We start from the raw sequence: 24887 nt of genomic DNA, 5'->3' as shown, positions 1-24887 counted from the left end.
TGTGCCGACACCACCGCCATTAAAACAATACTGTGGAACCCCTTATAATTAAAATAATATGACCCCGAATGGGGTGGTGGCACAATGTGGACATGTTTCCCATCTATAGCCCCTCCACAATTGGGAAAGTCCCAACGGCTGGCAAAATGGGATGCCACAGTCTGCCATTCCTGTGGCGTTGAAGGAAACTGGGAAATCAAACAAGAAAACCAAATCAATTAATTTGGAAGCTAACATTGCAAGAAAATTAGACAATTAAAAACATTATTCCCCAGCATCAGTATAACATTCAATAATTTAATTGTTCTGGAATAACTAATATGGAAAGGCACACTTATCAGATTGCTCACCCCCTCTGATGGAACATTGATTACATTTTAGGGGGTTGTGAAATCCCTAAAAAAAATTACTTTTAGGACACGCAGGAATTTAGGGACTAAAAAGGCTACAAGACTGCAGTTGTCGCACTCTGCAGGTGCAGTTGCTAACCAGCTTACAGTAAATGAGGTAATGTAAAAAGGCATTCATGTTGCAAGGAGTACACAATCACATGCAAGGGCAATTAATGAAAACACTTTGAGGCTTGCATATGATTTGATGATGGAAATCAGCAGAGCTTCTGCTCATTTACTAAAGCACTGGAACAAATGCACTTGTAGAGTGCACATGCATTTTGCAAAGTGCAACATATATTTGCTTTAGACAAATCAACACCACAGAACATTCCAGCAAATTTTAACGAGGGTGGGGGTGGGGGGGTTGTGAAATCTAGATAATTGCTCATTAGCAGCAAACTATTTGGAGTGAGTTTAGGTGGGGGGGTGGGGTGGGGTTGTGAAATCTAGATAATTGCTCATTAGCAGCAAACTATTTGGAGTGAGTTTAGGTGGGGGGGGGGGGGGGGGTTGTGAAATCTAGATAATTGCTCATTAGCAGCACACTATTTGGAGTGAGTTTAGGTGGGGGGGGGGGGGGGTTTGTGAAATCTAGATAATTGCTCATTAGCAGCACACTAAATACACTCAAACAAAATACATTCCAAATGAGTAGACTAGGTGGATATGTTCCCATCACTTCATGCTGGGAAGGTTATTGAAGGAAAATATACATGCATGACAAAAAATAACAGGAAAAAAATCCAGCATGTGCGAGGATAAAAAGGGGACATTCACACTATATTGCAATGATGGTAAGTAGTGTTTGAAGCAAGAAATACATTATATTATCAAAGATTACATAAAAGAACATGTGATGCTAATAAAAGAAAAATATCTTACCTTAATATAGTCCTTCTGCAGGACCTGTATGATGGCAGAACAGGTCTCTGGGATAATGATCCCCAGAGCCTGGGGGGAGATGCCTGTCGAGAACTTAAGGTCCTGCAGGCTTCTCCCTGTGGCCAAATACCGCAAGGTAGCGACCAGCCTCTGCTCCGGAGTGATGGCTTGCCTCATGCAGGTATCCTGCCTGCTGATATAGGGGGTCAGCAAAGCCAACAAACGGTCAAAAACGGGGTCCGTCATCCGGAGAAAGTTCCTGAAATCCTCAGGATTATTCTCACGGATCTCACGGAGCAAAGGCATGTGACAGAACTGGTCACGCTGAAGCAACCAATTCTTGGTCCATGAACTCCTCCTCGCCCTGTTCATGGACTGGTCTTGGGCTGAAGAATAAACTACAGCACCAAGCACATACAATGCACGAGCTCGACGACGAGTACGTACAGGTAACATGGCTTCAAAACGGTCGGCTGGTCAGAACGCACTAAACAGAACGCACTGAAGAACAGCAAGGCCTGTGAAGAACGACCTGAAAATCAGGAACGAGCGGCCAATAAAACAAAGATTTCTCAATGCCAACTGACCAAACGCACTGAAAAGCAGATACAAACCTCACAAGCACAGACTGAACAACAGTTAAAACGAACTGAAAAATACGAGTCTCACAAGCGCGAATCGTCTCTCACCAAACTTCTACTAACACGAGATAAACACGAGATTAGCAGAAGGAGCCCAAAGGGTGTCGTACGGGCTATTGAACTTCCGTTTTATAGTCTCGTCGGACTTGGTGTACGTCACCGCGTACTAGGCTGTCGTACTTTTGTGTGGTCGTGTGTGTGTAAGTCCGTTCGTAAGAAAGTCTGCCGCAAGTCCGCCGAAGGTACGTCGGAAGTCTGTCGGACAGGCTGTCGGACTTTTGTAGACGAAAAGTCCGACCGTGTGTACGCGGCATTAGAGGGCAGAGCGAGAATCCTAAACCAACTCAAGAAGTATCCTCATATTAAAGTAGCCAGGAATTCTGGGTACCCAAGATGCTTACACTGACCTGATGTGCAGAAAACCAGAAGTGCCTGCTATGTGCTGACAGTGCCAGGTTAGGTAATACACATTACTGTGGCAATTGGCCTCAGAAGGATAGCCATCTTAATTCAATAACCAGTGCTTGCTTTTGGCCAAGCCAAGGACATTCAGTGCATTGTATGTGTTAGCTTGCCAAAAAAAAAAATCCTTTATTGACCTCCGTAGCTGCAGGTAGGGTGAAGCAAATCATCCTCAAATTCACAGCAGAAGCACTAAAGTTGTTCAATTTTGTCCTCTCAGTAGCTCAGCTTACCCTGCTCCCATCTCCCAGCAGTGACTTAGAAGACTTCTAATCTCTAATTTGATTACGGAGAAATTGCTCTGGGAAGGGGAAACAGTGTGAGTTGAGCTTCTGATGAGTGATAAAGAATTCAGTGCATCTTCTGTGACATTTGCTTGCAGTTACCGAGATCAGTGAGGGCTTGTTTTAAAGCTCATTTATTGGATATTAGAAATTTGTAAAAATGTGACTGTCCATAGCATTGCCACATATTCACTTTATAGTGACTAGATTAGCTACCCTGCCTTAAAAGGGATTTCTCAACCAACAGCTCCACTGTCTTACCTACCACTTATGTGTCCTTTATTACAAGGCATCTAAAGTTTGCACATTACCTCACCAGTGTCATTGTTTATCCCTCTCACTGACATCATCACTGTCAATTTCCCAAAATGGCAATCTATAAATTGCAAGGTTTTCATCACAATTGGTGGTGAGAGGAAATTTCAATAGCTCTACTTGTCTGTATGTTTATCAGTCATTAGAATTTTACTTACCTTTCTGGCCTGATCATTGTCTTCTATCTGTCCCAAATCCCTTCCACTGGCTTGTGCAATCCTTTTACCAGAAACCAGGTTCCCCACCATCACAGAGGCAGGGCCAATTTCTGCAAGGAATAACACATTATATATTACTCAGATGAAATGATGAGCTTTGAATGTTCATGCAAATGCCACATAAGCATTAAGCTACACTATCATGCAAATAAATCATTCTGGTCTAAAATTCCAACAAACAGAATACCAAAGATTTAATTAACCAGTTTATGTAAATTGTATACTATGTTTTTGGACAAACATGGTAAACACATAATAGCAACCAACACAAATTGTTTATGATCTAATTTTCTGGACCTAAAAAAGCTGCATATCTCTGTGCTCCTACTGAAGGTCCATGGTGCAAAAAAACAGAGAAAGTTTTCTACAGTAGCAAATGTTTATGTTTTAAAGCGACCAAAACGACTGACCCAAAATATGGTGATCACATCATCAAGGACCTCACAAGGTGATTTAATCTTCTGCAAAACACCTAATTGCTAGTAAAACCCTGTGTCTTCAGTTTAGTGTCTTTAATAAAGTTCTCTGCTGCACTGTAGCAAGAAAGTTAATTTACAGGGAAATTGTTACTAAAAATATTGCAATCCAAAAGTGGCTAAGAAAAGTTTATGTGCATTCCCTTCCTTTATACACAGTCAAAAATGCAATTAAACCCAAAATTAAAAGGCTCATTGAAAATTATATAAACATATTTAGGGTGCTGTAAAACCGGTAAATCTTGGTTTGTTTACGAATGCAGCTTGCAAATCCCTCAATCAGCTTGTCCCCATCCAGTAGTCTACAGCAGACTGACCCCTACCCCTGTTAAGTCAGAGCTACAGCTCTCCAAACAGCAGAGAACTCTGTTACATTCTCCATAAATTAAATAATAAAAACTCCAACAGGAAGAATGGGAACCTTTCACAATGGCCATATTGGGTTTCCAGACATAGTAGCTCAAGTCCCCAAGGAACTCCAGAATGTGTTTAGTGGTTTAACCCTCCATCTACCAAAAGCTGAAACATCAGTTTAGGGTGGACTAGTCCATTAGAAGATTATGTACGCTGGCATTTTTTTTTTAATTCAAGTTTCATAATTCATGGTGCATACAAAAGTAACTCAAAGCAGCTCCCTGCTGTTTGGAGAGCTGTATGCAATAGGAGCGTCTAACCTATCTGCTAACATGCATTGAGCCACGCATGTGCAATATACATTCTCGCTATGCCTCAGTGCTGGAATGCATTAACTCTTGTGTGCATACACATACCTGCATCAGCCCCCCAAGTCTTTTTGTAACTGCCAAATCTCAGAAGTGCCGCTGCTTGCCGGTTCCTTGTTGCCTTTTGTGCATTCCTATTGACTAGAGTCTGCTGATCATTGTTCTGGTTCAATGGAAAAGGGTGTTGGGGGGGGGGGGGGGGCTTATTAGCAAGCTCAGAAACTACCTACAAGTGTTGCAGCTTTACCTTTTAGAATAGTCCGGCAATCAATCATGGCAGGAAGGTTTGGGAGGCTGCTGGAGGTATGTATATCTGTACAGTAAGTATCTGCACTTCACACCTGCAGCAGTCCCCCCACGTTTTCCTCTCTTGAAGTCCATCTCTGAATGTGCAAGTTGTGAGATCCTACACTTGACTTACCTGGCTGCTTTTGTCTTGGTTTTGGAAGGTTTGTTACACATGTGTGAGGACACATGAGCACATTGCATGGATGGAGTGACCCCTCAAGGAACAGTTGCTTGGTCTCTGACAGGTGAATGCCACCTAAAGGAGTTTTAGGGAGTGTGTTTGCTGGTACTAGAGCTAAACAGTAAACTCCAACTTGATGGATACTGTCAATGGCCTACAAGAAATCCAAAAGAGATGAGATTATGTATATTACACTGGAAATACATCTTATTTTCTACAGTAAACGTTGTGTCTTTTTTAATATCTTTAAAAATTACAAATAAAAATCTAAAGCAAAACATGACAAAGAACTAATAATAGCTGGACATGATCTACTGCTGCAGCAGACTGAAGCGAAGAGTAGTCATCTTTGCCCCTTTTCCCAACTCATATACAGTTATCTAGAAATTTGTAAATTCTACCCTATACACTACAGGAAGGGCAGGGTCCATTGATTCAAAGTCTACATACTTAGAGCATTTTTTGGTCCATATCTGGTCCCAATTAAAAGTACATCTAGAGGCAAAACATTTTGTATTTTGAATAGAATAAGGAAGGATTAAGCCCCCTGTTTTTTTCAGCTGGGTTCCATTGAGGAGATTTCCCTTTACTTCCTGTCTTGTAGAAACACCTGGAAGTGAAATTAAGTGAAATCCACTCCTAGACAGTTGTAACTGTCCCCACTGGAAGACCTGTATTACTGCTCTGTCGAAAAATCTAAATTTTGTAATTTCACTCACTTGTAGGCATAATGTCAATGGTCACCAGGACAAAAACAAAAGGTAAATCTAACCAGCAGGGACAGCAAAAAAACAAAACAAATCATCAAGTTCCAACATTTTGGAGACATGCATGGTCCATTTCTCAAGGTCATAGACATAAGCAGGGAAGAGAAATATCTATATAGATATATAGATATATATATCTATATATCTATATAGATATATATAGATATATAGATATATATATCTATATATCTATATATATATATCTTTAAGAAAATGTAGAGAGGTGACATAGATATAGGTACTTAATAGTGTTCAGCCTTAGCTGCCCTGCAGTTTGTCATTGGCCAACAATAAACCATTCACTGTCTGAACCAGTGACCGTGATCACTAGGACAAATATAGAGGGTGAATCTCCCCAGTGGCAACACAGATAGCAATAAAAACCTGTCTAACCCTTTTCTACCCATCCAAATTAGAAAAATGTTTTGGTTTTACATACACCTTAACAGTGATCTGGTTTATTTATGTGAGTAAAGTTTATCTTGTTTATTTTCATTTACAGTATATATATCATTCCCTATATGTCACCGTTATATATGCAATTTTATAATGTGGCTTTGTATCTAGGGGGTTAATATAGAACAATTTACTATCCCTTGCGTTTCACAAATCTAAAATCCCATTGTACATTGTATCTTAATGGTTTAATAGTATTTTTTTTTCCAGCTCTGTTCCACCTGTAGAACTCTGCTCATCCACTGGAAGCTGTCCTCCTCTGTAGAGTCAGGCCGCTGCTCTGCAACAATCACTATCCTCTCGTCATGCAGAACATTCACAGAAAACACTGCTATCCTGCAAAAACAAAAAACAAAAATCCATATAAGGTTTAGAATAGAGATTCAACTTAATTGTAACCATCATATTTGTAGTATCAAAATTTGATTCTGCTGGTTTTAATCAATTAAGTGCAATTACCCGCAACAACCAATCAAAAATGATCTCTAAACTGATCTGATTGTAATAATCTAAAACCTAAATTGGTGTCAATGGGTTGTTGAACTTTGTGCTTCCTCACTGCTCTTTGTACTAGTTTACTGCGAAAGCCAGAAAGCACATGTTCCCTCTATGTACAGTATATAGTTCTCTTGTAAGGAAAAGATGCTGTATCTAACTATACACTGGTGAAAAAAATTTTGAGATTCCGTTGGAATATTTTGGATTTTTGAATGAATGGCCCCTAAAATGCACTTTGATCTTAAACTACTACAAATTGTAGTAACAATGAAATCATGTTCTTAAACAGCACACACAATATTTTTTTTTTCTGAACAAGAGGTTTTCATGCAGTTAAGTAGACCAATGTTTCTCAACTCCAGTCCTCAAGTACCCCCAAACAGGTCATGTTTTCAGGTTTTCAGTCAGATGAAACGGCTGTGGCAATTACAAAGGCAGTGAAACTGATCAAATCACCTGTGCAAAATAATGGGAAGCCTGAAAACATGACCTGTTGGGGTACTTGAGGACTGGCGTTGAGAAACAATGAAATAGACTACCCATAAACAGGGTAACTGACCAACCAGAGGTCCTTAGCAGTTTTTTTTTTGGCCGTTTCAACCGCTTTAAATAGGTTTAAATGGAAAAGCCGAATTAGTACAAACTTTCTTAGTGCTTTGCAAGTACTTATTCTAGTAACTAATAAGTCTTATTTGACTTCTCAGTGATTATTAAAGTATAAGTTCACCTTTTGTAACATGTTACACCTGTATTCAGAGAGTAACATGCTACTGTTGCAGCAGCCCCTGCACCGCCCCCCCATCCTGAACCCTTCTTGTGACAGTGGGCTGGGGATTCTCTCCCTGCACCGCTGTCACAATTTTAAAAAAGGTGGTCATGCAGGCCGCATCATTCACTCACAGAGTTCTGTGAATGGGAGAACTACAAGTACTGAAAGCCTTTGTGGCTGACAGCTTGTAGTTCTCAATGAGTTCTCTTGAGCGCTCTAGGGAGTTTGTTGCTTTCTATCATTGTGTAACTGCCTGCCCGTACATGATACGAGCAGATGGATACACTGACTGCCTGCAGCAGCCTGAGATTGCACCTGCTGATCATGGGTGCGATGCTTTGCAGGCTCCTTGTAATAAAAAAAATAATAAATGCACATTCTTTTACTTGCAAAAAAGCGTGCATTTGTTTTATTTTTTACAAAGGTGAACCTGCCCTTTAATTCTTGTTTCAGTAGCCAATCTACTTTATTTTAGTAGCCTAGTGTCTTACTGTTTTTTGTATTTTTTTCAGTAGCCATTTAGTCCTATTTCAACAAGTTGGTCTCTTTTTTTTATAATTATTTTAAAAGTTATCTTTTTATTTTCAGTAGTTTGGTCTCCTATTGTGTTCTAGTACTTGTTCTGGTAGCCAATTAGTCCTACTTCATTTAATATTTTATCACTTTTTTTGTACATTTTCTTTTTGATGCAATTTTGTATATTTTTATATATCTATATCTACTTTCTTTAGTTGATGTTTTAGTACGTAGGCCATTTTTATCCTTTAACATTTCTAATTCAACCGGAACAACTGATGTTCATGTGACAATTTTGATATATGTCCAATGTTTGTTCTTGTAGCCCAGATGAAAGGGGTGTATTCTTGCCCTCAATTGTTGGCTTTTTTGTAATAACTTATTTACCAACAATTAAAATGATCTTGGACTATTTCATCCAGTTTTGCTCTGGTGCTCCATACTGTACTTGTATGGTTTGAGTCACTGTCTGGTGCCCATTGGGGGTCAGCCTTGTGGTGTGGGAGCTTGCTTTAAATTTACCCTAACATGAGTTTACGTGCAAGTTTGATACTTTCCATTGCCTCTTTGAGTATGTTGCTGTGGATTACATGAAAATCAGATCACAGTTTAGAGAGCCATCTTTCAGAAATCTATAAAATTACTAGGTGCTCATAAACATTTACAAAGAAGTGCAGCACGACACAATGGAGTTTATTTACTAAAGCTGGAGAGTGCAAAATCAGGCTCACTTCTGCATAGAAACCAATCAGCTTCTGACTTTAGCTTGTTCAATAAAGCATTGGCAATAAAACCTGGAAGCTAATTGGTTTCTTTGCAGAAGTGAGCCTGATTTTGCACTCTGCAGCTTTAGTAAATACACCCCAATATTTTGTTGCAGCAAAAGATGAAGTATATCAGGGTACTTCTGTATGTGAGGTTTGAGACATTTTATGGTTCCAGCACGTAGCAGGAATATAGCAGAGACTAGCTTGCATGAGTTTTCTCTGGTAATTATCGGCCTGGTGGAGCCTGCAGCTGTGTGAGCTGTCAGCATTGCTCATGAAATGTTATCATCTCTCCTCTCAGAAAAGCTGCAATTTGGTTTATGTCATGTTTGTGTCAACAGAATAAAAGATACAGAGCATTATATTAAATACCCTATGAAGCCCTGTCTCTGAAGACAGCACAGAGTCCGATGCCTGGAGGGCATGAGATCTGGCATTAGTATATGACTTTGAAACGAGCTATGAAAGAAAAGTATGCCTATCATTTTTCTTCAATGAATTGGAGGTACTTGTGTTAATGGATTGCTAAACCAAAACTACACTAGGTTGAAAACAGCTCCCATGTACTTAAAAATAACATTGTTGAAAGTTTTTAGGTCTACTCATCCTAACTCCCAATAAAAAGGATAAATAAATCCAGGGCTTTTTTTTTAACCAGAGAATAGGTGCAGGAACTCCCCCCTTCTGAGTCACCCTTCATTTCTACTCCACCTCTCAGCACCATCCCTTGGTTCCACCTTCCATCACTGCCCCTTTTAGAGAATACAGAACCAAGTATCATTTATCTGCTACTAAGACCCCTTTCACACTGAGGCGCTACAGCACTAAAAATATTGCCTGCATAGCGCCTGTAAAGAGCCTCTCCTGTCTCCCCGGTGTGAAAGCCCGAGGGCTTTCACACTGGAGCGGTGCACTTGAGGGACGTTAAAAAAAAACTCCTGCAAGCAGCATCTTTGGAGTGGTGAAGGAGCGCCTAAACAACTCCTGCCCATTGAACTGAATGGGCACCGCTGCTGTACCGCCGGCAAAGCGCCGCAGCAGCAGCAGCCCTTTGCGGGTCGTTTTAAAACCGCCCTGCTAGCACCCAAAAACCCCCCAAAAAACATCGGTAAAGCACCGCTAAAACTTTATCGCCAACGGCGCCGACGCCCCAGTGTGAAAGGGGCCTAAGTGATTTGCACTGAATTTGTTAATGGTAAGAGACAGTAAAATAGATTCCCCATGCAGTGAGCAACAATAGACCCCACCCCAGCAACAATATATTTTCTACACAACAAAAAAACCACCGCAGCAGCAATAGACCCCCAGCTGCAACAACAGATCTCACAGCAGCCAGCAACAACAGACCTCTCCCTCAACAGTGAATCCCTCCCAGCAACAACTGAACCCCCGGGATCATAAGATCACCCACCAGCAACAATAGACCTACTCAGCAAAAATAGACCTCCACAAAAAGAAATAGGTCCCCACCAGCGACAATAAATCCTGCAGCAGCCAGCATCAATAAGACCACCTTGCCATGAACATACATTCATTGCCGAGGGTGCCGGAACTGCCCTGAATAAACCCAAGAACAAACATTCTGTACATTGCAGCTTGAGTCCTGGTTCACACCTATGCATTTTTGAATGCATATTCAGTTTTGCAGAAATACAATACAATCCATTTAACATGGTTTCCTAAGGGTCACGTTCACATCTATGCATTTTATGGAAAGGGCCAGGGACTTTTTTTCTGGTTTTTGGTTCCATAGACTTCAATGGATCAAAAATGTGTATTGAAAAATGCAAAATGCACCTGGGATATGCAAACTGCAACCTGCATAGATGTGAACCAGGCCTAAGGCTAGAGATGATGCGGCTGCATTCATTTTCAGTTTCAGGCTGACAATATTTTCAGCAAGTACATAAACCTGTTGATCTTGCCAGAAATTCAGCATCCTTGTCACTTCCTGTGAAATAAACTGGAAACAATCTTTTTTTTCTTCTGTAATTTACAAATCTCCCCATCCTTAATCCAGTGTGGGTGGCAATGATGGCTCCCACCCAGAAAAAGGAATTGCAGTATTTGCAGGATTTCCATAAGAAAATAAAGAGAAAACAGCCTGAAAAGAGTAAACTAATGCAGCCACCCCATCTAAGTGTAGCACCCTTCTCTAGGCTGGTCGGTAAATTTAGTTTACCGGCTCCACTGTAGTGAGTGGTGCAGTGATTATATGTTGGCCTGTTCAGGGTTTCCTGGGCTAAGAAGTTTCCAGAGCACAGGGCTGGGAGATTGAAATGATCAGTTGAATATTTATCATGCCCCAGCCAATCTCTGTAAGGAGGTCTACAGAATGTGGCTGGGTAGACGATAAATGGACAGGAGGCCTGTGCAGATTGTTCTTTTCCCTCAAGGGCATGTTCCATTTCCCCTAGGGGGGGTATTGACCCAGGGAAATATCCAGAGAAACTAGAAGCTGCAGTTTAGACCTCAGTGGCTGCTGGGCTGGGGGCCTGGAGAAGATTACCAAAGGATTATACTTGCTGGAGGGCACTGTTGTTAAAGCCAATTTAAATATAAAAGCAAATATTTTTCACAGCACAAACTCTCCAGCAGAATGCATTAGTTTACATGGATGAGACAAACCACTTAACACTAGGGAGAGAACCGCTGGGGGAATCAAGGATGGAGAGAGATCTGGGGCTCCTAGTAGATGACAGATATATAATAAGAGTTATAAAACTCTGGTTAGGCCACATCTGGAGTACTCTGTCCAGTTTTGGTCACCAGTCCTCAGGAAGGATGTGCTGGAGCTGGAGAGAGTCCAAATAAGGGCAACGAAACCAATAAGGGAACTGGGTGCCTCAATTACGAGGAACGACTACAAGCACTAAATTTATTCTCGCTGAAGAAGCGACGCTTGATAGGGGACATGATAGCAATCTACAAATACCTTAATGGTGATCCCAGCAAAGGGAAGAAAACCATTCAGTCTCAGGGAGTGTAAGAGGACACGGGGCCACACAATGAGATTGGAGGGGAAGCGGTTTAACCTTAAACTGCGCAGGGGGGTTTTTATACTGTCAGGGCAATAAGGATGTGAAACTCTCTTCCACAATTGGCGGTGGCAGCGGGGAGTGTGGATATTTTTAAAAGACTCTTGGATGTGCATCTTAAAGAACACAGCATACAGGGATATGAGAAATAATTATAGACACTGACACACGTGCACCTACACAGGTTGAACTGGATGGACTATTTTCTTTTTTTCAACTTTACCTACTATGTAATCTATGTAAGTATACAATACAACAATACAACAATATACAATACAACAGCTGGCTCTAGACCAGGAATACAAAGAAAAGGCATGAGCTAATTATCAGTGTCCTTATAAGTTTACATTTTGTGATTTCGTGTTTCTGAGTATGACTATAAAAACTTAAAGAATTAAAAAAACAAAAAAACACTGGCAGGGTTGATTAAAATGGCCAACTTTTAATTATTTATGCACAAACTTTATCCCAAAAAGAAAAAAACTGTTTCTTTTAACCTTACCTATAAAGCCTAAGCTGGAGTTTGGCTTCAATTTGTTAGTGGTTCTAAATCTGCTAATACATTTAATACTACCCTCTCCCCACACTGACAATGATGCTGTCTGCTGTGTCTCCTATGCTCATTCCTCTAGAGTTGCATCTCACTAATACAGGAGGTGTGTTACTGGCCAGATCACAAGGTGAAAGCAAAGGGAAAAAGCCAAAGAAAAGAAAACTGATGCAGCCACAAAATCTAATGATTGGTAAGCTGAAATATAGCACAATTTTGGTTTTGGGTTTAATACAGCTGGTCCTGGTCTGGCGAAGGATCTTGTTTTCTGAGGATATACCTGTGGATCTACCTGTGGATGCTGGGTGGCAGACAGCTCCTGGGACACTGTGAGTGAATACATTGCTGGGGACTAATATCTGTGTGAATGCCATAAGGGAACTAAGTGCCAGAGTTGTTTTTTACGAACTGCTGCTGTAGGGTTCTAGATATACTGACCATTCCCTGCTACCTCCAGAAAAACTGCTATTGAAGGATTAGATGATTAGAGAGATTAGAGAGCAGTTTGTCCTCCTATAGCTGTTATTGGTTATTTTGGAGTATCCTGTGACCCAGTGGCGGCCCATCCATTAGAGGCAGATGGTCGCTGCCCCCCCCCCCCCACCCATGCGTCTGGCCCCCTGATCTACATACAGGGTGCCGGGCCATGGATTCCAATGGGGAGGGGGGTGTTTTTCTTTGAAGCATGTGATTAGTATTAATATGCCTTTCAAAAAAGATGGGTTTAGGGCGCAGAGCACTGTGCTCCAAGCCCACCCAGTTGTGCGAGAATAGCAAAGAAATATTCGTCATTCTCACACTGATTCTCCTCCCATCCAATCAGGAAGCGAGTCGTGAGACCTGTTTCCCGAATGGCCGAAAGGAGTGATCTTATTGGTCAAGGGGAAGGAGGAGGAGGGAGGAGACGCATGGCCAGGGGAGAAGCAGGGAAAGACCGACGGACCGACCAGCCGCCACTGTGACTCATCCGGCTCAGCCATTCAGCACTCCCCACCTTGGACAGGGGAGGGAGGAGGAGAGATCGGAGTCTGGCCCGGACATCTGCCTCCTAAGGTAAGGAGGCCGAATGTCTCCCGCGGCGGCGAGGTATCCCGGTGTTTCGCGCGTTCATGTCCGTCTCCCATCGAGGGGAGTGGTGGCATTGGTTTGGTGCCGCCACCGCCCCCCCCCCCCCCCCCCTCTACACTACACTACACTACACTACACAGCACTACATAAGGAATGGTAAGCTCCAATATAATCAATTATTTTCCCTGGTTTTAGATATGTTTTAACACCACTGCACAACACTTTTATTACCGGCTGCCATTATAGAGCTGCATTTCTGAAGATTAACAAATGGTGGTTCATTGATGTACTGAACAGGCTGCACAAGTGATTACTTACAAGTGTCATATTAAAGGGGGGAATGTTTAAGCAATTTTAACTTCCAAAATACTTATTGGTAAAGTAAATCTTAAGCCCAAAACATGTTTGTAGGTATAAGGTAAGGGATGATCTAAGGCAGGGGTCTTCAAACTACGGCCCTCCAGTTGTTCATGAACTACAATTCCCATCATGCCTAGTCATGTCTGTGAATGTCAGTGTTTTACAATGCCTCATGGGATGTGTAGTTCCAGAACAGCTGGAGGGCAGTAGTTTGAAGATCCCTGATCTAAGGCCTTTGTCTCTGTTGGGGAAATTTCCCTAGACTTCTTGTGAGAGAGAACAGGAAATAAATAAGAATCTCTCTTTAGTGAGAGGAAATCCTATCTTATGCAGCTGTCACTGAACAGGTTTTCCCATCGGAACATTTCTCCCAACTCCATTCAAAATGTGAAAAAAAATGGCTTTACTTTAGCTGAATATAGTTTAGTGTATAAAAATGAATGCATAACATATGAGTACTGAGACCATTCTCAAAAAACTTGCCATTAAAATATGTCTAGCTAGCCAATAAAAATATGCATTCATCTTCACACTGTTTATTTTACTACTATCCGAAGCCTGCTCTCATAACTGACCTCAAGGTTTCTAAACACAATCTGAGAGTCAGTTGAACATTTATGTACTTGCCTTCCTCTGTAGACAAATTTCATTGGCTCTACTGCCAAAGCTGTTGCTACTATGTCATCGGCATTGTGCCTCCGCCCACTCACAACCATTAGACCATCCATTTTCCCAATAATGAAGACCAGCCCAGCTGGTCCTATAAACCCAAGGAGACCGGTCCTGATGAATGGATATTCACTAATGGGCGCGCCCGAGCTGGTCACTGGAAAAACCTAAAAAACAAGAAAAAGAAAAAAAAAGAAACATAATATAGCTAACATTCGAGGTGACTTTTTCACATACTGGATTATTCATTGTAGCCCGTGTTAAAAACAACCGCCTACAAAATGTGCTTACCATAAATTTGGATCTACATATTGCTGTTCAAGTTTTCCAATAAAAGAAATATGTAGTGGCTTTATAGATATTTACTATCTATACTGTATGTAATATGGTAAGAAATAGAACAAAACATTATTAAATATGTTTTTGTCAAGTAACTATGACATCATATTATTTTGTATTTATTTTCTGACCATCAAGTAGAGCTTTATTTTCCTTTACACATGTCTATCAGAAACCTCTCAGCAGTGTGCTGTTAACTGCCTTTTGTTTACCATGATGCATAGACTCATGCTGCATTGTACACACAGAATCTAATGGCTCGTCACTTCTCAGGTCCATGCTTGTTCCAAACTAATATCTCGACGTATTGAGGAAGGCGGCCAGGATACAAGCATTTTTTTAGAAAGTACAAAGCAACCTCAGCCAAGGATAATCCCTTATGAAGTGGCAGGTAATATTTGTTCTATGGCAAATAGGGTTTCATAAACATATATTATATCAATCCACCAATCTGGCTGGTGCAAAAGTATTATAATATAATAAAAAGTATTATAATATATTTATATATAAATAATAATACATTATAGAAAAAGGTAATATAATATATTTGGCACCTGACCCACATATAACAGTCTCACGCTGCCAGCAAGACATCATAGCTCCCAAACAATTCACAAACAATTCAAGTACAAAAAGTGTATATGGGTAAAACAACTACATTTAAGTGATTAAAACATATTCCCTAATGTTTACCTAGCCAATAGAGGTGATTTAATTAAGACTTGCACAGTAAAAAGTAAAGCAGGGGTCTCAGATGAATATATTAGCAAACACATATAAATAATGTACATCTATTTCAAGGTGTACCTGGAAGTTTGGTCCCTAACTGAAATTAGAACAGATCTTATCAGGTCATGCAGCTCTCATTAAAAGTACTGGGACAAATTAAAGGCTGACTTGCGCACAAAAAAAACCAAAACCAAAACCAAAAAAAACCCCAAAAACCTTTCTTGGTCAATACAGCTAAATTAAAAGATAACTTGTGTAAATGGACTCTTAAAAGGTCCATTCAAAGCTGAAGTTTAGGTATGACAATTTTTACATTGTGACATTGGTCCAGTGTGTTCCCTGAATGGTGCCCATGCCAAGCTAGTGACCTCCCGTGTTCCCAGTGCAGCAGGGTGGCCGCTCGGCATGGGCGCGGGACCTGGAAGCTGCTGACAATCACTGTAGTAGGGGTTCCACAGGTATGTCACATACATACTTACATTGTTCCAAGCTGGAAAATTGCCATACCTAAACTTCAGCTTTAACAAATTGCACTATAAACAGAACTGAACAGTAAATTCTGGCACTTATAATTTACTATTGTATAGATAGCGGCCATCCGTGAATCAATTCTTTATAAAATACATTAGAGTCAGCCTTTTCAAAGACTGAAATTACTAATAATGTAAACAAATGGTTTGCTTATTCAATGAATAGGAGCAAAGTGCAGTAATCCAGAAAAATCTATTTGAAAAATGAATGCAGGCTTAAAAAACAAAAGAAAAAAACCTGTACTTTGGTCCTGGAAAACTATAATGGTTTTTAGTCAAATGTTTTAGCTTTTTGCTGTAAGCTCTGAAGCTAAAAGACAAGATCCACAGTTCATTGTTAGGGTTTACATACACTTTAGGTGTATACAGTTTTTACATTTTTTTTCTATTATCTATAGTATATTCAAAATATGTTTTACAAATAAACCTTTAATGCCCCATACACACAATCAGAAATTCCACCAGCAAAAGTCGGATGTGAGCTTTTGGTCAGAAATTCCGACCGTGTGTATGCTCCATCGGTCTTTTGCTGGCAGAATTCCGGCCAACAAAAGATTGAGAGCAGGTTCTCTATTTTTCGGTTGGAAAAAGTTCCTATCCGAAAATGCGTTTGTCTGTATGCAAAAAATCACGTATGCTCGGAAACAGTTTGACGCATGTTCAGAAGCATTGAACTTCATTTTTTCGGCTCGTCGTAGTATTGTACATCACCACATTCTTGACGGTCAAAAGTTCAGAGGACGTTTGTGTGACCGTGTGTATGCAAGGCAAGCTTGAGCGGAATTCCGTCAGAAAAACCATCCAAGATTTTTCTCACGGAATTTCTGATGGTGTGTATGGGGCACAATACATAACAAAGGGTTCCCAAATGAGATCTATTAAGAGACAGACTTGCTTTGTCTACATTAATATGAAATAGGTTTACCTGATTAAAATAGGATATATATATATATATATATATATATATATATACACACATACACATACACACACACAGGCAGGAAAAAGTATGCGAACCCCTTGGAATGAACTGGTTTTCTGCAGTAAATTGCCATAAAATGTGATCTGATCCTCACCTAAGTCACAATAATAGACACAAATTTAATCTGATAACATAAAAATTCTAATTTCTCATATGTTTATTGAACACGCCCATTAAACATTAAGCCCCGGTTCACACAGGGGCGGCACGACTTGCAGGTCGCCTCAGCGAGGCGACCTACAAACGACTTCCGCGGCGACTTGCAAAACGACTTCTGTATAGAAGTCTATGCAAGTCGCCCCCGAAGTAGTACAGGAACCTTTTTCTAAGTCGGAGGGACTTTCGTCGCTCCTATTAGAACGGTTCCATTGTACAGAACGGGAGGCGACTTGTCAGGTGGCTAGGTCGCCTGACAAGTCGCCCCTGTGTGAACCGGCTCTAACAGTGCTGGAGGAAAAAGCAAGTGCCCACTCAGAGTTAAAGAATAAGTTTACTTTTTTAAAAATAGATAAATAAATGCATTTTTTTTTGCAGGTAAAAAATCTGCATTCAATTTATTTTTGGAGCCTGTAAAGCACTTCACCAGCGATCAGCAGATCACTGGTGCCATGCAGGTCTCCTACAAACCTGTCAGCGTATCTGTGTGTCGTACATCCCATACAGGCAGGAAGAATCGATGAACTACCACAGCGCTCCACAGTGCTGTGGTAGCTCATTGAGAACTACAAGCTGACATCCGCAAAGGATATCGGTAGTTCATTCATTCACAGAACTCTGTCAATGAAATGACGCGGCCGTGTGCGCAGAGCCCCGCACGGAAGTATTAATTTAAAAAAGTGACAGTTAGTAAGGGAACTTCTCCCTGTACTGCTGTCACAGGAAGGGATGGGGCAGTGGCTGCAGCACTGGGAATCTTAAAAACGGATGGAACATATAACATGTTCCCAAAGGTGAACCTATCCTTTAACCACTTCCGGACTGCCACACGCCTATATACATCCTAAATTTGAAGAGGGATATTTCTGTTAAGGTCACAAGCTTATTTGAGTTTGCCTTGTGGTAAGCGCATAATTTTATTGGTGTTATCACAGTGGTGCGGTGGAGGAACCATTTGTCTACTTATCAACATCACTATGAAGAATGTGTTTTAAGTCTGGACTTTTTCACTTGCATCTAGATGGACTTGATTTATGTTCATTTAGAGTTGTTTTTTATTTATCTAAACTCACGCTAATGCAGTTTATGGGCTAGTTTTAATCACATATATGCATTAATATTATTTATGTCACTAATACTGCCACTTCCTTACATCATATACTAATATTGGTGTACACCATCTAGTTTATTTAGCGCTGCTATTTATTATTATTTATCTAAACAGGTGTGTATCTCACTTATAGCAGCAGCTTCTTAGGTATATTTTATATTATTTTCTTCTTTTTTCAGTCAAACACTATCAATTGGTTATTTTATCACAGCGCGGTATTTATTGTTTGTTTATATTTCTGTTATGGCAGCAGCTAGCTGCCATAACCCTGGAATCCTCTTCTTCGGCGTGTGGTCCGGTTTCCGATAATAGTGGTCTCTGCGGCGGATTCGCTGTGAGATTACTTTCATCGGGAGGTCCCACCGCTCTATGGTGCCCTCCGCCACTTACCGGAGCCGTCGGTAGAGGCGGAGGTGATCGGATCCTTGTCCTTCCTGGGTATGGAGACAAGTGAGGGGAAGATGGCCCCCACCCATCTCCATACCATTGCAGGGCGGAAGCGACGTCAAAACATCACTTCTGCCCGTAGCTCTTAAAGGGACATTATTTTTAATTATATATATATTGTTTACATTCCTTGTAATAGGAATAAGAGTGACACAATTAAAAAAAAAAAAAAAAAAAAGAACAGTGTAAAAATAAAAAATAAAAGGCAAGATAAATAAAAAAAAAAAATGAAAACATTTTAAATGCACCCCGTCCCGCCAAGCTCGCGTGCAGAAGCGAACGCATACTTGAGTAGCGCCGCATATGAAAACGGTGTTCAGAATACAAATGTGAGGTATCGCTGCGATTGGTAGAGCGAGAGCAATAATTCTAGCCCTAGACCTCCTCTGCAACTCAAAACATGCAACCTGTAGAATTTTTTTAAACATCGCCTATGGAGATTTTTAAGGGTAAAAGTTTGTCGCCATTCCACGAGCAGGCGCAATTTTCAATAGTGACATGTTGGGTATCAATTTACTCCGCGTAACATTATCTTTCACAATATAAAAAAAAAATTGGGCTAACTTTACTGTTGTCTTATTTTTTTATTCAAAAAAGTGTATTTTTTCCAAAAAAAGTGCGATTGTAAGACTGCTGCGCAATACGGTGTGACAGAAAGTATTGCAACGACCGCCATTTTATTCTCTAGGGTGTTAGAAAAAAAATGTATAATGTTTGGGGGCTCCAAGTAATTTTCTAGTAAAAAAAAAAAAACTATTTTTAACTTGTAAACAACAAATCTCAGAAGGGGCTTGGTCCTTAAGTGGTTAATAGCTGGTCAAACCACCTTCGGCAGCAAAGACTTCAAGCCAGTGCTTTTGGTAGCTCTTGATCAGACCTGCACAACATTCAGGAGGAATGTTTGACCATTCCGTTTTACAAAACTGCTTCAGACCAGACAAATTTGTAGGACGTCTGGTGTGAACGGCTCTCTTCAGGTCATTCAGCAGCATCTTTGTGGTGTTAAGGTCTGAGCTCTGACTGGGCCCCTCCAAAAGGCACATTTTCTTTTTCTGAAGCCAGTCTGTGGTGGATTTCCTTCAATGCTTAGGGTCATTGTTCTGCTGTATCACCCCCAACTTCTACTAAGCTTCAGCTGTCGGACACCCACCCTGACCTTATCCTGTGGGATATTTTGGAAAACTTGGGAATTCATTTTCCCCCTCGATGATGGCAAGTGGTCCAGGCCCTGAAGCAGCAAAGCAAGCCCAAATCACAATGTTCCCTTCAACAGACATCCATCCATTCTCCCCTTACCTGCATAGGCAGTTTTTTTTTGTTAGAGGTGAACCAACGATTTAGGAAATTACATTAACATGTAAAAGCTTATATGGTATTTTAGTTATTGGTCTATTTGCACTTTTAAGTTTCGCAGCCCTTCTTGATATGATATTTATATGGGAATTACTGTAATCGCAATGAATATTATTTAGGTCAGTTATTGAATGATTTTGTTTTTGTTCAAAGAATTAGAATTCCTGTTAGATTATGATAAATTCCAGGAGAACATTAACATTAAAACACAGCGCAGAGCCTGCAAATCCTCACAGGTTTTGTCTTGAAGTGCACTGCTAGAACATTCTCTTCAATTATTAAAATTCACTTCAGACAAATGCTTTTAATGGCGAGTGCTCAGCAGGCTGACAGTAGTCTGTTGCTGAATGGAGATGATACGACCTTCACTATTTAACATGCTGAGAGCAACACACCACCAATTCCAATAGCAGTGTGAGAGAATGTTTGCATGAGAATAGAAATCTGTTATAAGTAATCTAAGCAGGTGAAAGATCAGGGATAAAACTATAAGCGCCCAGGCTGTTGTTCTTAACTTTAGCTGCATATATTCTGCCCAGACCATCCTTAACCACTTCAGCCCCAGAAGGTTTTACTCCCTTAATGACCAGGCCATTTTTTGCGATACGGCACTGCGTTACTTTAACAATTGCGCAGTCATGCGACGTTGTACCCCAAAAAAAATTTATGTCCTTTTTTTTCCCACAAATAGAGCTTTCTTTTGGTGGTATTTGATCATCTCTGCGTTTTTTTTGCGCTATAAACAAAACAAAAAAGTGACAATTCTGAAAAAGAAAAAAACAGTATTTTTTATTTTCTGCTATAAAACATATCCAATAAAAAACAATGTGAAAAAATTGAATTTCTTCATCAGTTTAGGCCAATATGTATTCAGCTACATACTATTGGTTAAAAAAAAAAAAAAAATACCAGAAAAGCGTATATTGATTGGTTTGCGCACAAGTTATCGTGTCTACAAACTATGGGATTTTTTATGGCATTTTTATTTATTTTTTACTAGTAAAAGCAGCGATCAGCAATTTTTTTGTGGGACTGCAACATTGCGGCAGACAATTCGGACACCTGACCCTTTTTGAAAACTAGTGACATTATTATGGTGATCAGTGCTAAAAATATACACTGTTACTATACTGATGACACTCACAGGGAAGGGGTTAAAATCAGGGGCGATCAAAGGGTTAAGTGTGCTCCTAGCTGGTGCTTGCTAACTGTGTGGGGGATGGTCTGACTGGATGAAGACAGATCAGTGGTCCTGTTTATCAGGAACACAAGATCTCCATCTTCTTCCCTGTCAGAACAGCGATCTGCCTTGTTTACATTTGCAGATCGCCGTTCTGCCTCTCTGGGGAACGATTGCGGGTGGCCGGATCGGGTCTGCCAGACACACTGATTGGCATCCCGTGTCCAACCCGCGTGCCCCACCTCGTGGCTACTGCACGAAATAACGTACAGGTAAGTCATTTCATGCAACAGAGCCCACCTACCACAGTAAATATGCGGTAGGTGGTCGGCAAGTGGTTAATATATTACCCCAACATTTCATATTCCGGATATGTACCTGCTGTACCATGTACTTTGTATTAAAAAGTATCCTGTTCTCTTTGTATTGCTTCCTTTGTGTGAAATACCTGGTGATCCTACTGGCCACACTAGGTATAAAAGCACACCCCTCTCAGTGTGGTCAGTTTTCTGGCTGTGCTGGAAGCACAGTCTGCCTGTCCTCAAACAATCAGACGTGTGTTGACACATCCTTCTTGCAAAGCCATTCGCTGGGAAGATCAGTGTACTGCTGTTTCTCACCTCCACCTCTCTAAGCCCCTTATGCAGGTAAGAACAGAGAGTATGCGATTACTTATTAAAAAAAAAAAAAAAAAAGGTATTTATAATTTTATATATATATATATATATATATATATATATATATATATATATATATATATATATATATATATATATATATATATATATATATATATATACACACACACATACACACACACACACGTTCTGCCTTTCATTTGTATTTTAGACTGAATGGGTTGTTTTATAAGTTGAGGGTTCACATATAATTTCATTTCAGAACAATATTGTACAATTACATCTAAGGCCCTTTGCACACGGGTGGACTGATCGGGTCCACCAGTCAGTTTTTTTGGCAGACACGATTGGACCACCATTGACCTCTATGGCCGCTGGGTGTAAACGAACAGGTGGTTTGTTTAACTCTAACCGCCCATAGAGGATAGCAGGCTGTGTTTGTCAGTGGACAGACACAGATAAGCCATTCCTGTTCAGTAGACAGGATAACCGCTAAGTTGGTTGAGTCTGCCCCATGTAAAAGTGCCCTAACGTGGTCAGCGGGAGGACAGTAAGAATGTAATTTTTGTACCTTGTGCGGTATATTCATTGCTCACAGTATCAGCGATCGCATTAAAACTTTCAGGGCAGGTGTAAATGTGAAAAGGGGTGGGGGGTACTTCCTAATGCTGACTTTATAAAAATCCAACAAGGAGTCTGCAGTGATTTCCACCATCTAATCTGGTGTGTTTCCAGGATTACCAGTTTACCAACAAATTGGACTGACTTAGACTGGGATGTGATGAGCAGTCTTGGAAGATGCTTGTTCCACAGGTAGAGCTTTTTCATAAGGGCTGGCAGTCAGATAAAGCAACTGCAATATCATGTCTATGGTTAGCTTATTGGGAATCTGTATTGGTTGCAAGGAGCAGGGGTGAATAGTCACCAAAACAGCCAAACTGATTTTAGCTTTCATTATATTAAAATGTATATTTTGTATTTTTCAGTGTCAGCTGTCATTTTATTACTTATTGCTCTTAGGCCAGATTAACAGTAGCAAACTTTAGTTTCACTATAAACCTTTGTGGCAAGTTGTGTCACTCACCTCGAATGTGTTCTTGGTCATACCGGATAAACCATAATAGGATGTGCCCGTAGCGAGAGCGCACACACAGAGTTCCCCTATCTCATCCGTCCGACACAGCTGTGGAATCCCATCAGGTTTCACCGAGCACATAATAGCTGCAGAGAAAATATATGACACACTAATGGATCACAGCAAATTCTAACATGAACTTCATAAGAGCATAGAGAATTAAAGTGATGCAGAAAAGCAGATAGGTATATTCAGGGATAATTTTCACTCCCCCCCCCCCCACCCCAAAAATCAAGCTGATTAATTTTCATGTATCTCTCAAAAATTTTGAGTAAAGGGATGAATGTCACTTGACTCTGGTTCCATTTGATTAAAAACATGATAAATCACCCAAAACTATAATCAGTGGGTATCACGCACGCAAATATGAATCCTAGCCGGTTTAAAAACACATACATGTATACACATACACAAATATATACAGCGGGTAAAATAAGTATTGAACACATCACCATTTTTCTAGGTAAATAGATTTCTAAAGGTGCTATTTACATGAATTTTATACTGCGTCGGTAACAACCCATGCAATCCATACATACAAAGAAACCAAAACAAATACGTTCAGAAATAAAGTTATGTGTAATAAAATGGATGAACACGGGGCAAAAGTATTAAACAGAAGAAGAAAGGGAGGTGCAAAAAGGTATGGAAAGCCAAGACACCAGCTGAAATCAAAGAGCTCTCTTAAGACTTTCGCAACCTTATTGTTGCAAAGCATACTGATGGCATTGGTTACAGAAGGATTTCTAAACTTGTGAATGTTTTAGTGAGCACTGTTGGGATCATAATCCGGAAGTGGAAAGGACATCATTTCACCAAAAACCGGCCATGACCAGGTGCTCCTTCCAACATAAGAGTGAAAAGAATTATGAGAAGAGTTTTCCAAGAGCCAAGGACCACTTGCGGGGAGCTTCAGAAAGACCTGGAATTAGCAGGTAAAATTGTTTCAAAGAAAACAATAAGTAATGTAACCAGTGTTGTGAACCTCTGCGCTGTGTGTATGGGTTATGTGTTGCAAAACTGGCACATTAATATAAATTCAAACAAAAATGTATACCAAGATAGGTATGTGGGTTGCTACAACCCTGACTTGTGTGCCCAAAATGTGATGTTATGGAGTAAGAACTGCTCCGGTTTCAAGGCTCCCTGAGAGAGGCTGAATAGTATGAAGTGGCGGTGAGAATTTTTGTGAGGAAGTTTGCAGGCTCTCCTGGGCCTTAAGAATGTTTGCAGTTGCTGAGCGGATGCTCCAGAGATTTAAAAGGGACCGCAGGTGGCTTAAAGGGACCAGTACCTGCGTAACCCTGGGAAATGTGCCTATTGGAGAAGGAGAGCGGTGGAGCAGCATACCAGTCTATTGAATATATTATTCAAAGGCTTGTTTTTATTCTATATGATGTGAAAGTTCTGCGAGCGTGGGAACGGTGCACAGAGGTGAAAGTTTGCGATTATTTATTTATTATGCACATTGATACCATTTGAGCAGAAGAAGGTGTTTGATATATATTACGTCTGAAGCATGGACTTTATGTTAACTTATTCATGAACTCGCTGAAGTCACCATTAGCACTTGCACTTTATATTGGACTTCTATGAAGAATTGATTCTTGCACTTAGGTTGTTTATTTATTGCTTTGATGGACTGATTTTCACGTGTTTGATTTAGGCTATGCAACCCCATTTTACACTATTAGGTAATGGCCTGTATGCACGTTCACCACGCATGACTCCATTGCTGAAGAAAAAGCATGTTGAAGCTCGTTTAACCACTTCAATACAGGGCATTTTCACCCCCTTCCTGCCCAGGCCAATTTTCAGCTTTCAGCGCTGTCACAATTCGAATGACAAGTGCACGGTCATGCGACATTGCACCTAAATTAAATTTTGATAATTTTTTTTCTCCACAAATAGAGCTTTCTTTTGGTGGTATTTGATCACCTCTGCGTTTTTTATTTTTTGCGCTAT

The 24887-nt window shown here is 40.4% G+C and overlaps 1 protein-coding gene across 8 annotated transcripts in view; it reads right to left on the bottom strand.

Moving 5' to 3' along the window:
- DIP2C (disco interacting protein 2 homolog C) overlaps positions 1-24887 on the bottom strand; it is a 751814-nt gene that overhangs the window by 130423 nt on the left and 596504 nt on the right. For all 8 annotated transcript variants that reach the window (XM_073629914.1, XM_073629915.1, XM_073629910.1 and 5 more), the window contains 5 exons: positions 22872-23008; positions 14281-14489; positions 6309-6423; positions 4817-5018; positions 3138-3247 (listed from right to left, as the gene is read on the bottom strand). In XM_073629914.1, the coding sequence (XP_073486015.1) occupies positions 3138-3247; positions 4817-5018; positions 6309-6423; positions 14281-14489; positions 22872-23008 (773 nt within the window). The remainder of the gene's footprint in view (positions 1-3137; positions 3248-4816; positions 5019-6308; positions 6424-14280; positions 14490-22871; positions 23009-24887) is intronic.

This window comes from Aquarana catesbeiana, linkage group LG05 (assembly GCF_042186555.1).
Source record: "Aquarana catesbeiana isolate 2022-GZ linkage group LG05, ASM4218655v1, whole genome shotgun sequence".
NCBI lineage: Eukaryota > Metazoa > Chordata > Amphibia > Anura > Ranidae > Aquarana > Aquarana catesbeiana.
This window is presented reverse-complemented; position numbering and strand designations above follow the sequence as displayed.